This window comes from Caretta caretta, chromosome 1 (assembly GCF_965140235.1).
Source record: "Caretta caretta isolate rCarCar2 chromosome 1, rCarCar1.hap1, whole genome shotgun sequence".
NCBI classification, from domain to species: domain Eukaryota; kingdom Metazoa; phylum Chordata; order Testudines; family Cheloniidae; genus Caretta; species Caretta caretta.
The window spans coordinates 177,976,699-177,995,725 of record NC_134206.1 but is presented as its reverse complement, the minus strand read 5'-3'; the positions used below and the strand labels follow the sequence as shown (position 1 = coordinate 177,995,725).

The following is a 19,027-nucleotide window of genomic DNA, read 5'->3' as shown; positions in this document are numbered from 1 at the left end:
CATGAAGCAATGACACCTATTATTCCACTAATACATGAAGTTTTCAACTTTAGTCAGCCAAGAGTATTACAGATGTGAGTTGGAGTAAGAAATCTGCAGGGTAGCTTTACAAGAATTGTTCAAGCTGAGCAGTATTAAAGATTCAGGATTTCATATCCTAGCTCTATTTTGGACTAAGGCAGGGATCAGACAAGTATAAATGATCAGCACATCCCTCGGGCCACGCCGCTTCCTGCAGCCCCCTTTGGCCTGGAATGGCAAACCGCGGCCAGTGGGAGCTGCAGTTGGCCAAACCTGCAGACACTGCAGGTAAACAAACAGTCCCGGCCCGCGAGCGGATTTCCCTGATCGGCCGCCTGTCAAAGGTTGCTGATCCCTGGGCTAAAGTATCAAAAACGGTAACAGATTTTTTCAGGTGTCAGAATCTGCTTTGACTTAATTTTCCTACCAAGGGTATATTTTCAGCTGGGCTAAGATCTGGCCTTCCATAGTTATTGGTACTGTTAAGATTTGCGAAATAATTTGGGGCGGAAATCTGAGTCATTTCACTTGTAGCTATGTGATTTGTGCCCATGGTTACTTATATGTACTAATAATTAAGATTATATGCACATTTTGTGGGTGTGATTTGCACCCACAAAAAAGATGTCACCCTTCCATAAATTTATCTTTCTGTATATTATTTGCTTGCTTTAAAATCAGGAATGCAAGCTTTGTGTCAGTGGTCAAAAGGTCACCTACGTGTTGTTATTGCCTCTGTGAGTAGCTTTTAATCTTTTACTGGAATGCTAATTTCTAACCCAACAGCAAGACAAGTGAATTACTACAGAAATTGTATGAAAAGAAGACAACTATTCCACTATTTAACAAAGGGAAAACATCACTGTCACAAAACTGTGAAAAATCAGAATAATGCAAGAAGAAATAATTTTCCTATTTTTCACTGCCTTGCTTATATTTGCAACAAAGTATAACTCATTACAGTAACAAAGAGAAATGTACAGTGCTGTGGTTTTGTGCAAGAAAAGGGCAACAGAAATAATACTATAATCCTATTGAGTGGAAAGGATGACTTTGTTTTGAAATTTTTCTGTTACAAAAAGTTTAGGCTCAATGTAGACTGTTAATATTTCTATTACTATTAGTTTTTTTTTAATCTTCTCTTTTTAATTGACCCAGTTCATTTAGATGTAAATATCACTTTGGATTGTTTGTGAAGCAAATAGTGTAACATTTTATTAATGCAAAGAAACCATTTTCAACTTGATTAGAATTGATTATTTCTAGTACCCAAATTGAATGAGATGGAAAGAGTAAACAGTATAGATGAAGAGAAAATTGAGAGTTGTAAATATTTCTATTTTATCATATATCACCGGTAAGTAAACTTGTTTTTTAAGGATGCTACCTGTAACCTGCCAATGTCCGTTTAACCAGAACTACCAGATATGCTACTGCCAGACAAGATAGACCCAATGGAAAATTAATACAACTATTCTGTGTCCTTGAGCTGTGTATGCTACACAATCTGCATTTAGGATTGTTAGAATCAATGAAGTAGGGAAAAGAATTCTGTTTGAGAACTGTTTGAGTCAGTGCATTATATGTATTGTAAAGCAGAAAATTTCCATTATATCTTATTTAGTATACACATAAGGAAAACAATGCATCCAGCACAAAACACTGTGTGCAAAGTATAACTTCACTTATCTTGGTTAAGTGGAGAGAACATTACTTAAGATTAAACAGTTCTGTCTTGAGTCATAATTCATAGACTGGAAAAATTCCTACTCCAAAAATTATCTTGGTTTACATTTAAGTTTACTCAATTATGTTTCTCATCAACACAATTACTAAAAATCTAGGAAGTCACTAGTTAAGGAAACATGAACCATCTATGCATATTTATAGGTATAGGGGCCTGATTTTCATTTATACCAAGACCTGTTTACATAACTCTGGGAATGTTACTGGACCTTAAAAGGACCTTAAAGGGAGTATAAATGTAACTTACACCCACTTTGGCCTTTCTGCATTGTCAGGATGGGATAAAAGGGCCTTAGTGTAACTGAGAATCATGCCCATAAATCTTTACATTTTCAAACTTTTAAAAGTGGAATGGGATAGGAGAGTGGGGGGGGGGGCATGGAAGGATGGGTCTAAAGGGAGATCCAATGAGGTAGGGGAACATGCAGGGGATTAAGGGCAGAGCTTGGAGCTGAAGTAGGGCACGACTTGGATCAGATTCCAGTTATCCATATCTGTGAAGATTCCAGTTATCCATATCTGTGAAGACCAAGATCGTGGACAGCTTTATTTTATTTTCAGGTGGTTCCAAAAATGGAATTGCAATCAGCTAATGCATTGGGCCTGGGTAACTTCAGTCTCCCGAGACTGCAATACTACCAGCTAGTGACCATTATTACTCAGCTTGTTCATTTGTGTGCAAGCTAGCATGCTGTTATTGTTACTTGTTTGCAGAGAGCCAATAGCATGCAAACATTTTGAAGAGCTTTATGAGATAAAACTATTCTCAAGTCTCATAAGGCCAACTTTGTCCCCACCTTCAGCCCCTCGGGTTTTAAACCACATACTGCTCATAAGATCAGAAAGTTGGGCCCAAGGTCTCTGTATCAAAGCCCTTTCTGTCATTTTAGAGCAGCCTATGCTATGTGACAGGTGACAGCAGGCAGCAAAGTAAAGGGTTCCAGCATGGAGGAATACATTATTACTTATTTTAGTGTCGAGCCTAATAGCTCCAGTTATGGATTAGGATCCCATTGTGCTAGGTGTTGTACAAACAGAACAAAAGATGGTCCTTTACCCAAAGAGCCTACAATCTAAGTATAAGACAAGAGAATACACATGGGGGAGTCCAGACGGGGAGTAAAAGGAGAAAATATTGCACAGCATGACCGGCAGTGGTCTCAGCACTCCAACATTGTCAAGTTTTTTGTAGCAAAGGAGAGCTCTAGGGAGGAATCGGAAGTGGGACAAGGAGGTTGGTTTGCCAATGTTTATGGGGAGCTTCTCCTAAGCACAAGGGGCAGCATGAGAGAAAGCATAAAGGTACATGTTAGAAAATTTAACAAGTGAGCAGCATAGGCTGGCATCATGGGCTGACTGGAGGTGTGATTGTCATCTTGATAGTGAATGAGAGATGATAGGGTGGGGAAAGTGAAGACAAGCAGCTTGTTTGATGTGATACAAAAGGGGGAGCCAGTGGAGGGATTCAAAGAGAGGGGTGACATGATCAAAGTGACAGGCTAGGAAAATGATCTTTGCAGCAGCAGCAGTCTGAATGGACATGAGTAGGGCAAGTTGTATTTGTCAAGGCCAGTGAAAATGCACCAGTGATCAAGACGGGAGATGAAGAAAGCTTGAACAAGTGATTTAGCTGTGTGGATGAATGGTAGTATCTTAGGGTATGTCTACACTACGAAATTAGGTCGAATTTATAGAAGTCGGTTTTTTAGAAATCGGTTTTATATATTCGAGTGTGTGTGTCCCCACAGAAAATGCTCTAAGTGCATTAAGTGCATTAACTCGGCGGAGCGCTTCCACAGTACCGAGGCTAGAGTCGACTTCCGGAGCGTTGCACTGTGGGTAGCTATCCCACAGTTCCCGCAGTCTCCGCTGCCCATTGGAATTCTGGGTTGAGATCCCAATGCCTGATGGGGCTAAAACATTGTCGCGGGTGGTTCTGGGTACATATCGTCAGCCCCCCGCTCCCTCCCTCCCCCCGTGAAAGCAAGGGCAGACAATCATTTCGCGCCTTTTTTCCTGAGTTACCTGTGCAGACGCCATACCACGGCAAGCATGGAGCCCGCTCAGGTAACCGTCACCCTATGTCTCCTGGGTGCTGGCAGACGCGGTACGGCATTGCTACACAGTAGCAGCAACCCCTTGCCTTGTGGCAGCAGACGGTACAGTACGACTGGTAGCCGTCATCGTCATGTCTGAGGTGCTCCTGGTTGCCTCTGTGAGGTCGATCAGGAGCGCCTGGGCAGACATGGGTGCAGGGACTAAATTTGGAGTGACTTGAGCAGGTCATTCTCTTTAGTCCTGCAGTCAGTCCTATTGAACCGTCTTATGGTGAGCGGGCAGGCGATACGGACTGCTAGCAGTCGTACTGTACCATCTTCTGCCGAGCAGCCATGAGATGTGGATGGCATGCAGTCCTTCTGCACCGTCTGCTGCCAGCCAAAGATGTAAAAGATAGATGGAGTGGATCAAAACAAGAAATAGACCAGATTTGTTTTGTACTCATTTGCTTCCCCCCCTCCCCTGTCTAGGGGACTCATTCTTCTAGATCACACTGCAGTCACTCACAGAGAAGGTGCAGCGAGGTAAATCTAGCCATGTATCAATCAGAGGCCAGGCTAACCTTCTTGTTCCAATAAGGACAATAACTTAGGTGCACCATTTCTTATTGGAACCCTCCGTGAAGTCCTGCCTGAAATACTCCTTGATGTAAAGCCACCCCCTTTGTTGATTTTAGCTCCCTGAAGCCAACCCTGTAAGCGCCCCTCCCAGCGTCAGAGCAATGGCAAACAATCGGGCATCTGAGAGTGCTGTCCAGAGCAGTCACAATGGAGCACTCTGATGGGGCTAAAACATTGTCGCGGGTGCTTCTGGGTACGTGTCGTCAGGCCCCCGCTCCCTCCCTCCCCCCGTGAAAGCAAGGGCAGACAATCATTTCGCGCCTTTTTTCCTGAGTTACCTGTGCAGACGCCATACCACGGCAAGCAAGGAGCCCGCTCAGGTAACCGTCACCCTATGTCTCCTGGGTGCTGGCAGACGCGGTACGGCTTTGCTGCACAGTAGCAGCAACCCATTGCCTTCTGGCAGCAGACGGTGCAATACGATTGGTAGTCGTCCTCGTCGTGTCCGAGGTGCTCCTGGCCACGTCGGCTGGGAGCGCCTGGGCAGACATGGGCGCAGGGACTACATTTGGAGTGACTTGACCAGGTCATTCTCTTTAGTCCTGCAGTCAGTCCTATTGAACCGTCTTATGGTGAGCAGGCAGGCGATACGGACTGCTAGCAGTCGTACTGTACCATCTTATGCCAGGCAGGCAAGAGATGAAGATGGCTAGCAGTCGTATTGTACCATCTTCTGCCGAGCAGCCATGAGATGTGGATGGCATGCAGTCCTGCACCGTCTGCTGCCAGCCAAAGATGTAAAAGATAGATGGAGTGGGTCAGAACAAGAAATAGACCAGATTTGTTTTGTACTCATTTGCCTCCTCCCCTGTCTAGATCACACTGCAGTCACTCACAGAGAAGGTGCAGCGAGGTAAATCTAGCCATGTATCAATCAGAGGCCAGGCTAACCTTCTTGTTCCAATAACAACGATAACTTAGGTGCACCATTTCTTATTGGAACCCTCCGTGCAGTCCTGCCTGAAATACTCCTTGATGTAAAGCCACCCCCTTTGTTGATTTTAGCTCCCTGAAGCCAACCCTGTAAGCCGTGTCGTCAGTCGCCCCTCCCTCCATCAGAGCAACGGCAGACAATCGTTCCGCGCCTTTTTTCTGTGCGGACGCCATACCAAGGCAAGCATGGAGGCCGCTCAGCTCACTTTGGCAATTAGGAGCACATTAACCACCACACGCATTATCCAGCAGTATATGCAGCACCAGAACATGGCAACGCGATACCGGGCGAGGAGGCGACGTCAGCGCGGTCCCGTGAGTGATCAGGACATGGACACAGATTTCTCTGAAAGCATGGGCCCTGCCAATGCATGCATCATGGTGCTAATGGGGCAGGTTCATGCTGTGGAACGCCGATTCTGGGCTCGGGAAACAAGCACAGACTGGTGGGACCGCATAGTGTTGCAGGTCTGGGATGATTCCCAGTGGCTGCGAAACTTTCGCATGCGTAGGGGCACTTTCATGGAACTTTGTGACTTGCTTTCCCCTGCCCTGAAGCGCATGAATACCAAGATGAGAGCAGCCCTCACAGTTGAGAAGCGAGTGGCGATAGCCCTGTGGAAGCTTGCAACGCCAGACAGCTACCGGTCAGTTGGGAATCAATTTGGAGTGGGCAAATCTACTGTGGGGGCTGCTGTGATGCAAGTAGCCCACGCAATCAAAGATCTGCTGATATCAAGGGTAGTGACCCTGGGAAATGTGCAGGTCATAGTGGATGGCTTTGCTGCAATGGGATTCCCTAACTGTGGTGGGGCTATAGACGGAACCCATATCCCTATCTTGGCACCGGAGCACCAAGCCGCCGAGTACATAAACCGCAAGGGGTACTTTTCGATAGTGCTGCAAGCTCTGGTGGATCACAAGGGACGTTTCACCAACATCAACGTGGGATGGCCGGGAAAGGTGCATGATGCTCGCATCTTCAGGAACTCTGGTCTGTTTCAAAAGCTGCAGGAAGGGACTTTATTCCCAGACCAGAAAATAACTGTTGGGGATGTTGAAATGCCTATATGTATCCTTGGGGACCCAGCCTACCCCTTAATGCCATGGCTCATGAAGCCATACACAGGCAGCCTGGACAGTAGTCAGGAGCTGTTCAACTACAGGCTGAGCAAGTGCAGAATGGTGGTAGAATGTGCATTTGGACGTTTAAAGGCGCGCTGGCGCAGTTTACTGACTCGCTTAGACCTCAGCGAAACCAATATTCCCACTGTTATTACTGCTTGCTGTGTGCTCCACAATATCTGTGAGAGTAAGGGGGAGACGTTTATGGCGGGGTGGGAGGTTGAGGCAAATCGCCTGGCTGCTGGTTACGCGCAGCCAGACACCAGGGCGGTTAGAAGAGCACAGGAGGGCGCGGTACGCATCAGAGAAGCTTTGAAAACCAGTTTCATGACTGGCCAGGCTACGGTGTGAAAGTTCTGTTTGTTTCTCCTTGATGAAACCCCCCGCCCCTTGGTTCACTCTACTTCCCTGTAAGCTAACCACCCTCCCCTCCTCCCTTTAATCATTGCTTGCAGAGGCAATAAAGTCATTGCTGCTTCACAGTCATGCATTCGTTATTCATTCATCACACAAATAGGGGGATGACTACCAAGGTAGCCCAGGAGGGGTGGTGGAGGAGAGAAGGAAAATGCCACACAGCACTTTAAGCACAGCACTTTAAAAGTTTACAACTTTAAAATTTATTGAATGACAGCCTTCTTTTTTTTGGGCAATCCTCTGTGGTGGAGTGGCTGGTTGGCCGGAGGCCCCCCCACGGCGTTCTTGGGCGTCTGGGTGTGGAGGCTATGGAACTTGGGGAGGAGGGCGGTTGGTTACAGAGGGGCAGCAGTGGCAGTCTGTGCTCCAGCTGCCTTTGCTGCAGCTCAACCATACACTGGAGCATACTGGTTTGGTCCTGCAGCAGCCTCAGCATTGAATCCTGCCTCCTCTCATCACGCTGCCGCCACCTTTGAGCTTCAGCCCTGTCTTCAGCCCGCCACTTACTCTCTTCAGCCCTCCACCTCTCCTCCCGGTCATTTTGTGCTTTCCTGCACTCTGACATTATTTGCCTCCACGCATTCATCTGTGCTCTATCAGTGTGGGAGGACAGCATGAGCTCGGAGAACATTTCATCGCGAGTGCGTTTTTTTTTCTTTCTAAGCTTCACTAGCCTCTGGGAAGGAGAAGATCCTGTGATCATTGAAACACATGCAGCTGGTGGAGAAAAAAAAAGGGACAGCGGTATTTAAAAAGACACATTTTATAAAACAGTCGCTACAGTCTTTCAGGGTAAACCTTGCTGTTAACATTACATACATAGCACATGTGCTTTCGTTACAAGGTCGCATTATGCCTCCTCCCACCGCGTGACTACCCCCTCAACCTTCTCCCCTCCCTGTGGCTAACAGCGGGGAACATTTCTGTTTAGCCACAGGCAAACAGCCCAGCAGGAATGGGCTCCTCTGAGTGTCCCCTGAAGAAAAGCACTCATGCTTATACCAGGTGACCATGAATTATATCTCACTCTCCTGAGGATAACACAGAGAGATAAAGAACGGATTTTGGTTGAATGCCAGCAAACATACACTGCAATGCTTTGTTCTACAGTGATTCCCGAGTACGTGTTACTGGCCTGGAGTGGTAAAGTGTCCTACCATGAAGGACGAAATAAGGCTGCCCTCCCCAGAAACCTTTTGCAAAGGCTTTAGGACTACATCTAGGAGAACCGCAAATGCCAGGGCAAAGTAATCCTTTCACATGCTTGCTTTTAAACCATGTATAGCATTTTAAAAGGTACACTCACCAGAGGTCCCTTCTCCGCCTGCTGGGTCCAGGAGGCAGCCTTGGGTGGGTTCGGGGGGTACTGGCTCCAGGTCTAGGGTGAGAAACAGTTCCTGGCGGTCGGGAAAACCGGTTTCTCCACTTGCTTGCTGTGAGCTATCTACAACCTCCTCCTCATCATCATCTTCTTCGTCCCCAAAACCTACTTCCGTATTCCCTCCATCTCCATTGAAGGAGTCAAACAACACGGCTGGGGTAGTGGTGGCTGAACCCCCTAAAATGGCATGCAGCTCATCATAGAAGCGGCATGTTTGGGGCTCTGACCCAGAGCGGCTGTTCGCCTCTCTGGTTTTCTGGTAGGCTTGCCTCAGCTCCTTCAGTTTCACGCGGCACTGCTTCGGGTCCCTGTTATGGCCTCTGTCCTTCATGCCCTGGGAGATTTTCAGAAAGGTTTTGGCATTTCGAAAACTGGAACGGAGTTCTGATAGCACGGATTCCTCTCCCCAAACAGCGATCAGATCCCGTACCTCCCGTTCGGTCCATGCTGGAGCTCTTTTGCGATTCTGGGACTCCATCATGGTCACCTGTGCTGATGAGCTCTGCATGGTCACCTGCAGCTTGCCACGCTGGCCAAACAGGAAATGAGATTCAAAAGTTCGCGGTTCTTTTCCTGTCTACCTGGCCAGTGCATCTGAGTTGAGAGCGCTGTCCAGAGCGGTCAGAATGGAGCACTCTGGGATAGCTCCCGGAGGCCAATACCATCGAATTGTGTCCACAGTACCCCAAATTCGAGCCGGCAACGTCGATTTAAGCGCTAATCCACTTGTCAGGGGTGGAGTAAGGAAATCGATTTTAAGAGCCCTTTAAGTCGAAATAAAGGGCTTCATTGTGTGGACGGGTGCAGGTTTAAATCAATTTAACGCTGCTAAATTCGACCTAAAGTCCTAGTGTAGACCAGGGCTTAGATGTTTTACATGTGGCAGGGGTGTGAGGATCTAGAGCGAGGTCCCAGTTGAAAATGACACCCAGGTTACAGGTCTGAGTAACTGACAGGATGGTGGTGTTGGCTACAGTAATTGAGAAAGAAGATGGGGGAAGGCTTGACAGAAAAAGTAATACTCTGTTTCAGCTATGCTGAGCTTGAGCTGAACACTAAGCATCCCCAAGGAGATATGAGAGACAAGCTGAGATTTTAGTTTGGATAGAAGAAGACAGCCTGGAGTAGAGAGGTAGATCTGTTCGTTTTCAGCACGCTGCTGGTAGTGGAATTTATGTTTGCTGATTAGATTACCCAAAGATAAGGGGACCAAGGAGCGTCCCTGGTGAATCTCTCCCTGCCCCCCAAAAATGTAGAGGGAGAATGGGGAGGATCCTCCAAAGCACACGCTGAAGGAGCCATTAGAGGTATTACAGGCCTACTTCTGCCCCCTTCCCAACCTTGAGTAGTAAGTCCCTGTGAGACTGGGGAATAAGATACTAGTCCACACAAAAAAGCAGGGGGTCAGAATTAGGCCCTGGGAAAGCCTGAAGGGCGAACATGAGCAGGAGGAAACCCTGCCCTGGCGGTCAGCTGCGACCCCGGCCCCAGCCTAACCTGTGTCCCACAGCGTCCAATAAAAAACCCTTCTCTTTAACGCAACCGGAGAGCCCTGCTCTTCGAGCCGGGACCGCTACCTCGAAAAGCCTCCAGGGGGGATGTTAGCCCCTAACCCCTGTCTGTGCTCGCCCCCGCGCAGTCAGCCGGCACGCGGCTCTGGGCAGAGGCACCCGCTGCTAAGGCGCAGCGCTCCCATTCCCTCCAAGGGGCTCTGGCCTCTGCCTCTAAGCCCCGGGGACGCAGGACCAGGCGGGGGTTGCTTCCCCCCCCCGACCCGACCCTGCCGTCGCTTGCGGGCAGAGTGCGGCGACGGCCTTGCGCCTGGGCTGGGGCCAAGACGCGGAGGTGGGTGGTGCCTACGGGCCAGCTCCTCCCAGGCTCCCCGAGCTGCCCTCGGCACTGGGTGCCCCTTGGCTGTCACTCAGCCAAGCCCTGGCGGCGGCTGCTACCGCCCTGCCCCGCATCCAGAGCCACCCCGAGCGGCTGCGGAGCCCCTGACGGCAGGCGCCCCGCGGGGCTGCAGGACGCGCTCGGATCATGCCGGCCGCCCTGCGCGGGCGAGGGGGCGGCTCCTACGAGCTCCTCCCTCCGCTCAGCCAGAAGGTAACCCGGCCCCGCTGGGTTGGAGAGGGGTCCCGGCCGCAGCCGCCGGGCGCGACTGGCGGGGCGGTTCCGTGGAGAGCCCGGCTGGGGACTGAGCCCCGCTCTGCCCGTGCAGCCCGGCAGGGATGGGGCGTGGCAGCGGGCAGGGGCGCTTGTGCTAGGGCCGCCTGGCCCGTGCTGGGCCCCCTCCGGTCGCTCCCCCGCCAGCCGTGTACAGCGCACAGACCCGCCGCTCCCGCTGCCTGCACCAGGTCTGTGCCTGGCCCAGGCTAAAGTCACCTAATGGCTGGCTTGGTGGGGCTCGGTCCAGCGGTTTCCCCGGAGCAGTTCCATGCGATCACTGCTGGGGGCAGGATCCCGGGCTTCTTGGTCCCCTTGTTTTTTAATGGAAACCTGGTCGTTATATGAGGCAAAACCAGGGAGGGGCAGTGCGCGGAAGTAAAAAGGTCCTAATCAAGAGTTAAAGGATTTGGGGGGAGGAAGGTGATTGCGGGATAGGGGCAGTCTTCTGAGGGCTCTTTAAAATGTGGCGTTAGGTAAATATACCGTCTTGGAAATAGGGGTCAGGACTGCGTCAGGTCCCAGTGAGTCTCGCATCCCCTTTCTTCTGGCCGTTGTTTATCCGAGGTATCTTGCACATCTCGCTCCCTTCACTCGGATAACTCCAAGTGAGTCTCACATCACCTTTCTTTGGGAGGCCTTGTAACATCCCTCCCCAGTTTACACCCCTGCCCCCTAAAAAAAAAAAAAAAACATGCTAGGAACCTTGCACTTCCTGCTTCCTCCACTTTGGTAAATCTTTCCTGCTATCACTCTTTTTAGGATTCTCCCTGTCCTATGCATTTTCTTTCCTCTCCTTTGCATTCTCTTTTGTGCCTCCCTCAGGCTAGTATTAGAATAAGTAAAATTCCATGAACAGAATGTAAACTGATTTCAGAGTAAGAGAAACCAACAAGAGGACGCTTTGTTTCTGTGCTTATCTTTCCCTTCCCATTCCTTTTCTGTGTTGTCTGTATAATTGTAAGCCTTTTCGCCAGAGATGGTCTCTCACTACATATTTGAACAGTGCCTAACACAATGGGACCTGAGTTGATATTTTAATATGAAAAAAAAACAAACCCAGCAGTTTATGCTCTTAGATTAGAATTACAGTATCAGGGCCTGAGTGGTACACATGTAAAAGGATTTGCAGGCTGTAGTTTGGATCAAAGTGAGAGACTGGTGTGAAATTAATGCATGTGTTTATGGCCTAAAAAACATATTATAATACATTACAATAATTTAAATTAAATTAAAAAAATAAGCAATACCTGTTGGCTGCCAAATTGTAAAGAAAACCAAACCATTGGCATGATGTAAGTCACTGGATAAGCACCTGCAACCAGAGTTTGTGAAGCTAACCAGCTTTTGACAGCAGTTGCTTTTTTATTTTCAGGGGCAAAGAGTACATTTTCCTTATTTCACTTTAATCAACCTGTTAAGTTCAATGACTAGTTCACGTAAAAAGTTAAGAAACCAACTGGGAAAATGGAAGGCCTGTTTTCCTCTTCCAGTCTTTGAATAAAAACTAAATGCATGAGGATGAGATCTAGTGGTTCTAAAATCTTGAAGGATGTGGTCAGTTCAATTCACTGACTACAGATACTACTTTGTTTGATTGTTTAAGAAATCATTTAGTTTTAAATGGCAAGCATGTGTTGATAAACTGTGATAAACTTTTTTCTTATTTATCCAGCACAGTTAAGGTAATTTTATTTAACAATTGAAACATTTTAAATGGTGCATTTTTGTGCATTTCTGATTAAATTTGAATTTCCAGCTTGACACAAGTCACATACGGAAAAAAAATTAACATCATCCAGTAAAAAAAAAAAGGCATCACTCACCAGTTTATCAAATAATAAATGAAAGATTTAAGAATCTAAATAATAAATTAAATGATATAATTGCTCAGATAAATGTGTATAGATATAGTGTGTCCTCCTGGTTAACAAAAAGAAGCTCCAAATTTAGTGTAAAGGCTATATTTAGTTGCAAATCAACATGTTTTAATGGTTAATGAGAAGCAACCTTTCTTTAGGAAAATAACTAAAAAATACCAATGCAAAACAAGATTAAAATCAGTTATTTAAATGAAGATTTCTTTCTTGCTGATTTAAATTATGATTAAAATCTATGATTTAAGTCAATCTACCTTGATGATGACACTGTATCATTAGTGTTATGGTAACATCTGCACTCAAAATATGTCCTGTATCCTTAGTAAAAAGTGCTGTTGCCTCTGGATAAAATATTTTTAGAAATTTTCAATTGAGCAATGATTTTCTTGATTGGACTGCAACTTTGGAGACTCAGTCAACCCCATTAAGGGTCTGTATATACTACAAATTAAAAATTAGCAAAGAAACATTTTCTTAATCATCAACATCATCATCAGAAAGTGCCTTCACTTCAGATTTCCCTCTCCTCATTCTCCAAATTGGAAAATTTCCCTAATTTTAAAAATTCAAAACAAGTCATAGGACTTAAAAGGTATCTTGTTGCTCAGTCACCATATCACTTGGCTCATTGAAGAGCACCTCCATGAGCTAGGAATGGGAAACCAGTCTATGTAACAAGATGGTAAAGCTGTATAATAAAACTGAACAAAAATCAGATTTTTTAATAACTAGCAGTGAAAGTAATACCAAATATTATTATAACTGCAAAAATAGTGATTCCCATTGTTTTGAGGCTTTAATACAGTGAAAAATACTAAAATAGGAAAATGTGCTTCTAAAAGCAGAAAGATTGTCAGGGGAACTCTGGAACAGGTGTAATATCTAAAAGTACTTTTAGATTGATTAGATTTTAGATTAATGCTTTTAAATAGGGTCAGTGTCAGGAAGTGAAAATGTGAGTGACTAGTCTGAGACAGTGCTGTAAACTTGTCCCAACATACACCCTTCGAATTAATGGGGAGGCAAGGGATGAACATCCATTCACAGATTTTAATCATAATTTAAATCAGCAAGAAAGAAATCTTCATTTAAGTAACTGATTTTAATCTTGTTTTGCATTGGTATTTTTTAGTTATTTTCCTAAAGAAAGGTTGTTTCCTCATTGGTTGGTAACCATTAAAACATGTTGATTTGCAACTAAATATAGCCTTTACACTAAATTTGGAGCTTCTTTTTGTTAACCAGGAGGACACACTATATCTGTACACATTTATCTGAGCAATTATATCATTTAATTTATTTCTAGTTAGATTCTTAAATATTTCATTTATTATTTGATAAACTGGTGAGTAATGCCTTTTTTTTACTAGATGATGTTTAATTTATTTTCCCCTGATAGTTCAGTTGGCCACATAGTAAGGCAACAATTTTTAGTTTTAGAAATTTTAAGGTAGTTTTACTTATTTTAGGCCTGATTCACTGTTGCTGTAGCTGTTTACATCAGTGCAAAGTGGGTAAAAAACCACTACCAGATCAATGTAAAATGGTAGCATTTTACATCCACTTTCCACTGGAGATGAGTTGTGCCCATTGAATCAAGTAGCCTTAAACCTCTCTCTCATTCCATGTGTCTTCTGTGTTAAAGAGAGAAGGGAGATAGTTGTGGCCCTTGATCATGATGAGGAGAAAATCATAGCAGTAAATTCTAGTATTTAGGTCTAGGTTTTCTGTGTTACCTAGAAAATATAGGTTATGTCACTGGAATATTAAATATGAAGAAAATTTATTTTTAGTTACAACTTTGTGTACTAGACTTGGAGTTTACTATCTGAGATATATAAATTTAACTCACATTAACATTGATCCAGGGGAGAATGGATCTCTTAATGCTTAAGTTTCTAAGGAAAAATGTGAAGTACAGATTCATTTTCCTCTGCCTTTCAAATAACATGAATTGTGTTTGGTTTATTTTTATTAATAGAAATGCAGTCCTGAAGAAAATGCTTCCTTCTTCAGTAAGATAACATATTCCTGGTATAGCAGGTGAGAATTAAAGTTATTTATTAGTGCTTATGCTCAGTTGGTTTAGGCACAAGTCATACATGCATTCCATCCCTTTATGCAACCTTGCATTTTAATCCAGAATGAGTGTGCTATTAAAACAGTGTTCTAAAGCCACAGTTTGCAATTCCTACAAGTCACTTCTTAACAGTTACTTCCTAATGTACTGGTCCTGTAGTTGTAGGCACATACTAATGTTTTAGATTGCCTGATTCTTACTAATAACAAACAGATAATGTTTAGCACTTTAATTAACAATTATAAAATGCTCTAAGTCAGTGGGAGCTATGCACAAGATCCCCTTCATTAGAAAATACACATGTATGTTTCCCAGTGTTGTGTGTGGTAATACAATTACCAGAGTAAATATTTTGGTGTGACCTACAGAAAATTAGTCAAGTAACCTGTTGATCAGTTATGACTAATTTTCTGTGTATTCTTCTTTAATGTATGTTCTCTCCTTCCCTCCAAGTCATGTCATTTAAACAAGTGATTAAAAACCCCTCTCCTCCTTAGGTATAGCATACCTTCGTATGAACAGAAAGCTCAGCTACTTCAGGTTGGACTGCCTATTGTCATTTAACATTCTGTAGGATATTTCAAGCAATTTCACGTTTTGTCTCCTGACCATTACTCATTATTAGCACTTCTTCTACATCACGTGCTTAGTCTGGAAATACTGTCAGTCAAAATAAACAGTGAGGCACGTAAGTGTATAGTGTAAGCCTATAGTCCTGAGAAAGAGAAATATTATTAAAGTCAGTTTACAAGTAACAGCTGTTTTTTGCTTTGTTCTACATTACTATTGTAATATTCTTAAACTTTAGTATCTGATTCTTTTTTTACTTAGCCTAATTTTCAAACTTTCACATTATATGGTGAAAACCTAACTCCATTAAAGTTAGAGTTTTGTCATTGATTTCAGTGGACCCAGGATTTAATCCATGGTCTTGAATACAGTAGTGTTGCAAGTTAAAGTTTCCAGTTCTCGCACAATTTGCATAAAATTTAGAACTCATCACTTTTATTACAGACATTGACTTATGAATATTAAGGTCACAACTTTCTTCAAAAATAGAAAGGTTCAAATTTTGTTTAAGGTTTTGATTTTCTTGTCTGTCTGTGCAAAACTTGGTGATGGAAAAGGTTATCCATGTGCTCTGTATACACGCATATATACTATAATCTCCTTGAGGGAGCTCCTTAGGATTTCTGTAACATAAATACTACACAACTTGTTGCAATCAATATTATTTAAACTTAAGTGTCCTTATTGGAGAGCTCTAAAAGACTTATTTAAAATGTTGTTTTATTAGATAACGTTCTAAATAAATCATGTATTACTCTCCAGTAAAGTGTAGTTGCAGCCTTCTTGGTCCCAGGATATTAGAGAGACAAGGTGGGCATAGATGACTTGTGCCTCCCCATACTGGTGGGGCACAATCTAAAGGGGAGGACACATGACCGCCCCACATGTCTCCTCTGCCCAGTGACTTCCCACCCTGCGCCCAGTCCAGGGCTGACACAGTCTCCCCCGCACCAGGTTACCTGCGGGGGGAAGCTCTGTCCTTCTCTCCCTACATCTCCCCACCAGCATATTCATCTGCTCTCTCTGGCAGCCAGGTGGGGAGTGGGACGGAACCATTTCTGCCAGAGAGAGCCTGGCTGGGAGGCAGTGGCAGCCTACACCTTGCCCTGACTCTGCTGCCAGGGACAGGAGCCGAACATGCCGGGAAGTACAGGGGGGGTTCTGGCTCACTCGGCCCCTGTCCCTGGCAGCAGAGCCTAGGTGGGGGGCAGCCCGCTGTCACCCCAGCTGCCAGGGACCATCCGAGCAAGCTGGAGCCCCCTCTCCACCCCTGGCATGTTTCCAGCTCACTTGGCCCTGCTCCTGCTGAAGCCCCAAGCCCCGGCAGGTGTGCCCTGTGGGGCTGAAGACCCAACATCCCTCTCCTCACTGGGCAGAAGCCCCTACCCCACCACTCCACTGCAAAGCAGAGTTCCAGAGCTTCCCCTTTCCCTCCTCGCCCCCCCGCCTCCACCCCCCGGGCCTGGTAGGTGGAGAATGGGATGAGGGGGCGTGGAGGTCTCCGAAAGCCGCACTTTAACTGTAAAAGAACTGCATGCGGCTCGTGAGCCACAGTTGGGCCACCCCGTAATAAGCCATAAATCCAGCGTGTCTGATCAGTCCATTATTTTTTGTGCCTAGCAGAGTAATGAATTTAAGCTCCCAGGCTCATCTTTTGAAAGTGTTGTGGAGCTTTCCTTTAAGGATGGGAACTGAGAGGTCAAATGTCGCTTTGTGAAAAGTAAAAAGAAAAGGAGTACTTGTGGCACCTTAGAGACTAACCAATTTATTTGAGCATAAGCTTTCGTGAGCTACAGCTCACTTCATCGCGAAAGCTTATGCTCAAATAAATTGGTTAGTCTCTAAGGTGCCACAAGTACTCCTTTTCTTTTTGCGAATACAGACTAACACGGCTGTTACTCTGAAATTTGTGAAAAGTGTTCATCCAGAGGTGGTGATTTTGTCTTTTATCATTTTCCTGTGTTAGTTCATTTGAGAGTGTAGTGATTGTCTGGTTTCACCCACATAGTTGTTGTTGGGGCATTTAGTGCGCTGGATGAGGTACACTGCATGTTGTGATAGGGATGTATAGGATCCCGGGATCTTGAAAGGGGTGTTATTGGGGGTGTTGATCATTGTAGCAGTGGAGCTATGTCTGTAGGTTTTGCATCTGCTGTTCTGGCAACATCTGGTGCTGCTTTGAGTTGGTGTGTCCTGGTCTGTGGGGAGTTTGCTTTTGACGATGAGCTTGAGTTGGGGGTTTATCTGAAAGCCAGAAGTGGGGGCATTCAGGAAAGATTTCTTTCAGGATGGGATCCCCATCAAGTATGGGTTGTAGTTGTTTGATGATAGACAATCTGGGTTCCAGTGTGGGGTGATATGTGATGACTAGGGGTGTGTAATCTGAGGGAGTTTTATTTCTGTATTGAAGCAGGTTCTTTCAGGGTATTTGGGTGGCCTGTTCCATGATGCGATCTACTCCTCTGGTGCAGTGTCCTTGTTTGGCAGAGGCGATTTTAAGTGTGTTAAGGTGTATATCAGTAACTTTCTCGTGTGAGCATATTCTGTTGTTATACCAATAAATTAAAACCAGCAGGATCTTATTAAAGGGAAAAAGGCAAAATACCACATTTATTGTGAATACAGAAAGAATCATAGTAAGCAGTTAGTTATAGCTATAACATTCCATTCAATCTCATATTTATTCACACATTCATTCATACAAACACACACACAGGTTCTGCAAGGTTGTTATCATAGTTACCAGCCTTAGAGTTGCTCATGCCAAGCCACTGGCCAGGTGGCCTGGACATGAGGAGGGGCAGGGCCTTGTCAGATGTTCATCTGATGCTCCTGGAAGTTGGTTTGCAGAATCAGACCCCAAAGTTCTCACTTTTTAGAATCTATTTTTATAGGAATTTCTTCCTATGCCAGTCTATGGGAATTGCTTCATCATGCTGTTGCTGAATCAATCAGCAGATAGCACATTCCTGACAGCTCCGTGCTGCTAGATGTTATCTTGTTCTTTGACAGGTTTCAGAGTAACAGCGGTGTTAGTCTGTATTCGCAAAAAGAAAAGGAGTACTTGTGCACCTTAGAGACTAACCAATTTATTTGAGCATAAGCTTTCGTGAGCTACAGCTTACTTTGGTTCTCCCATTCTTGAGGCTGTTGGGTGGATTCCAGTCTGCCCTCCGGGGGTCCTCTGGTTATTTCCACTTGACGCCTTCTTCAGCCGATGGACACTGGATTCTTAGGCTGGCACCTCCCTGATCATTCAGTTATTATCCACACCACACATCCATCCACATACATATCTCTATTTTAATCACAATTGTTAATACAACAAAAGGGCGGGGAGTCTCTGGATGCTATTTCTGTTGTTAGAGTATTGCTTTGAGTCTCTCTCTCTGTGAATTGCTTTGAGAACAGACTCTGTCTTAGAATGTACTAACGCAATTAGCAGCTTGCAAGTTTCACACATAGAGGGAGAAAAACAGTACCAAAAACCAAGAGACCTCTTAATTAGTAATACCCTGGAATTTAAGCTATGGGGAATCAAACTCATTTGTGATTTTAATACAGAACTTCTTTAATATGATCCAACACTGTGGTGTCTGAGTGCCTGGCTGTAGATAACAAATTTATTGGTGTGTTTGGGGTGATTACTGGATCTATGAAGGTGGGTGTGATGGTCTGTGGGTTTCTTTTATATGATTATCTGAATGGTTCCATTGTTTAAGATGATGATGGTGAACAGGAAGTTGATTCTAGTGTGAGAGTGTTCCAGAGAGTGTGGAAAGCTATAAGGGAGTTTAAGCTGTTTGTCTGTATCTGTTCCACCTTGCAATTTTGCTGTGATGCTAGGAGTTCCTTTCCCAGACCTGAAGAAGAGCTCTGTGTGGCTCGAAAGCTTGTCTCTGACTAACAGAAGTTGGTCCAATAAAAGATAATGCCTCACCCACCTTGTCTCTCCAGTAAAGGACACTTAGGGATTAAGTAATATTAGGCTTCTGCAGTCTGAACTGGGAAATCTCAAACTGATTATTATATA

At 45.0% G+C, this 19,027-nt stretch overlaps 1 protein-coding gene across 2 annotated transcripts in view; it reads left to right on the top strand.

Moving 5' to 3' along the window:
• Positions 1–10,186: 10,186 nt before the first annotated feature.
• Positions 10,187–19,027, top strand: part of LOC125644532 (multidrug resistance-associated protein 1) — a 54,853-nt gene continuing 46,012 nt past the window's right edge. For both annotated transcript variants that reach the window (XM_048868603.2, XM_048868595.2), the window contains exons 1-2: positions 10,187–10,404; positions 14,326–14,387. In XM_048868603.2, coding sequence (XP_048724560.2) covers positions 10,339–10,404; positions 14,326–14,387 — 128 coding nt within the window. In that variant the 5' untranslated portion in view covers positions 10,187–10,338. The remainder of the gene's footprint in view (positions 10,405–14,325; positions 14,388–19,027) is intronic.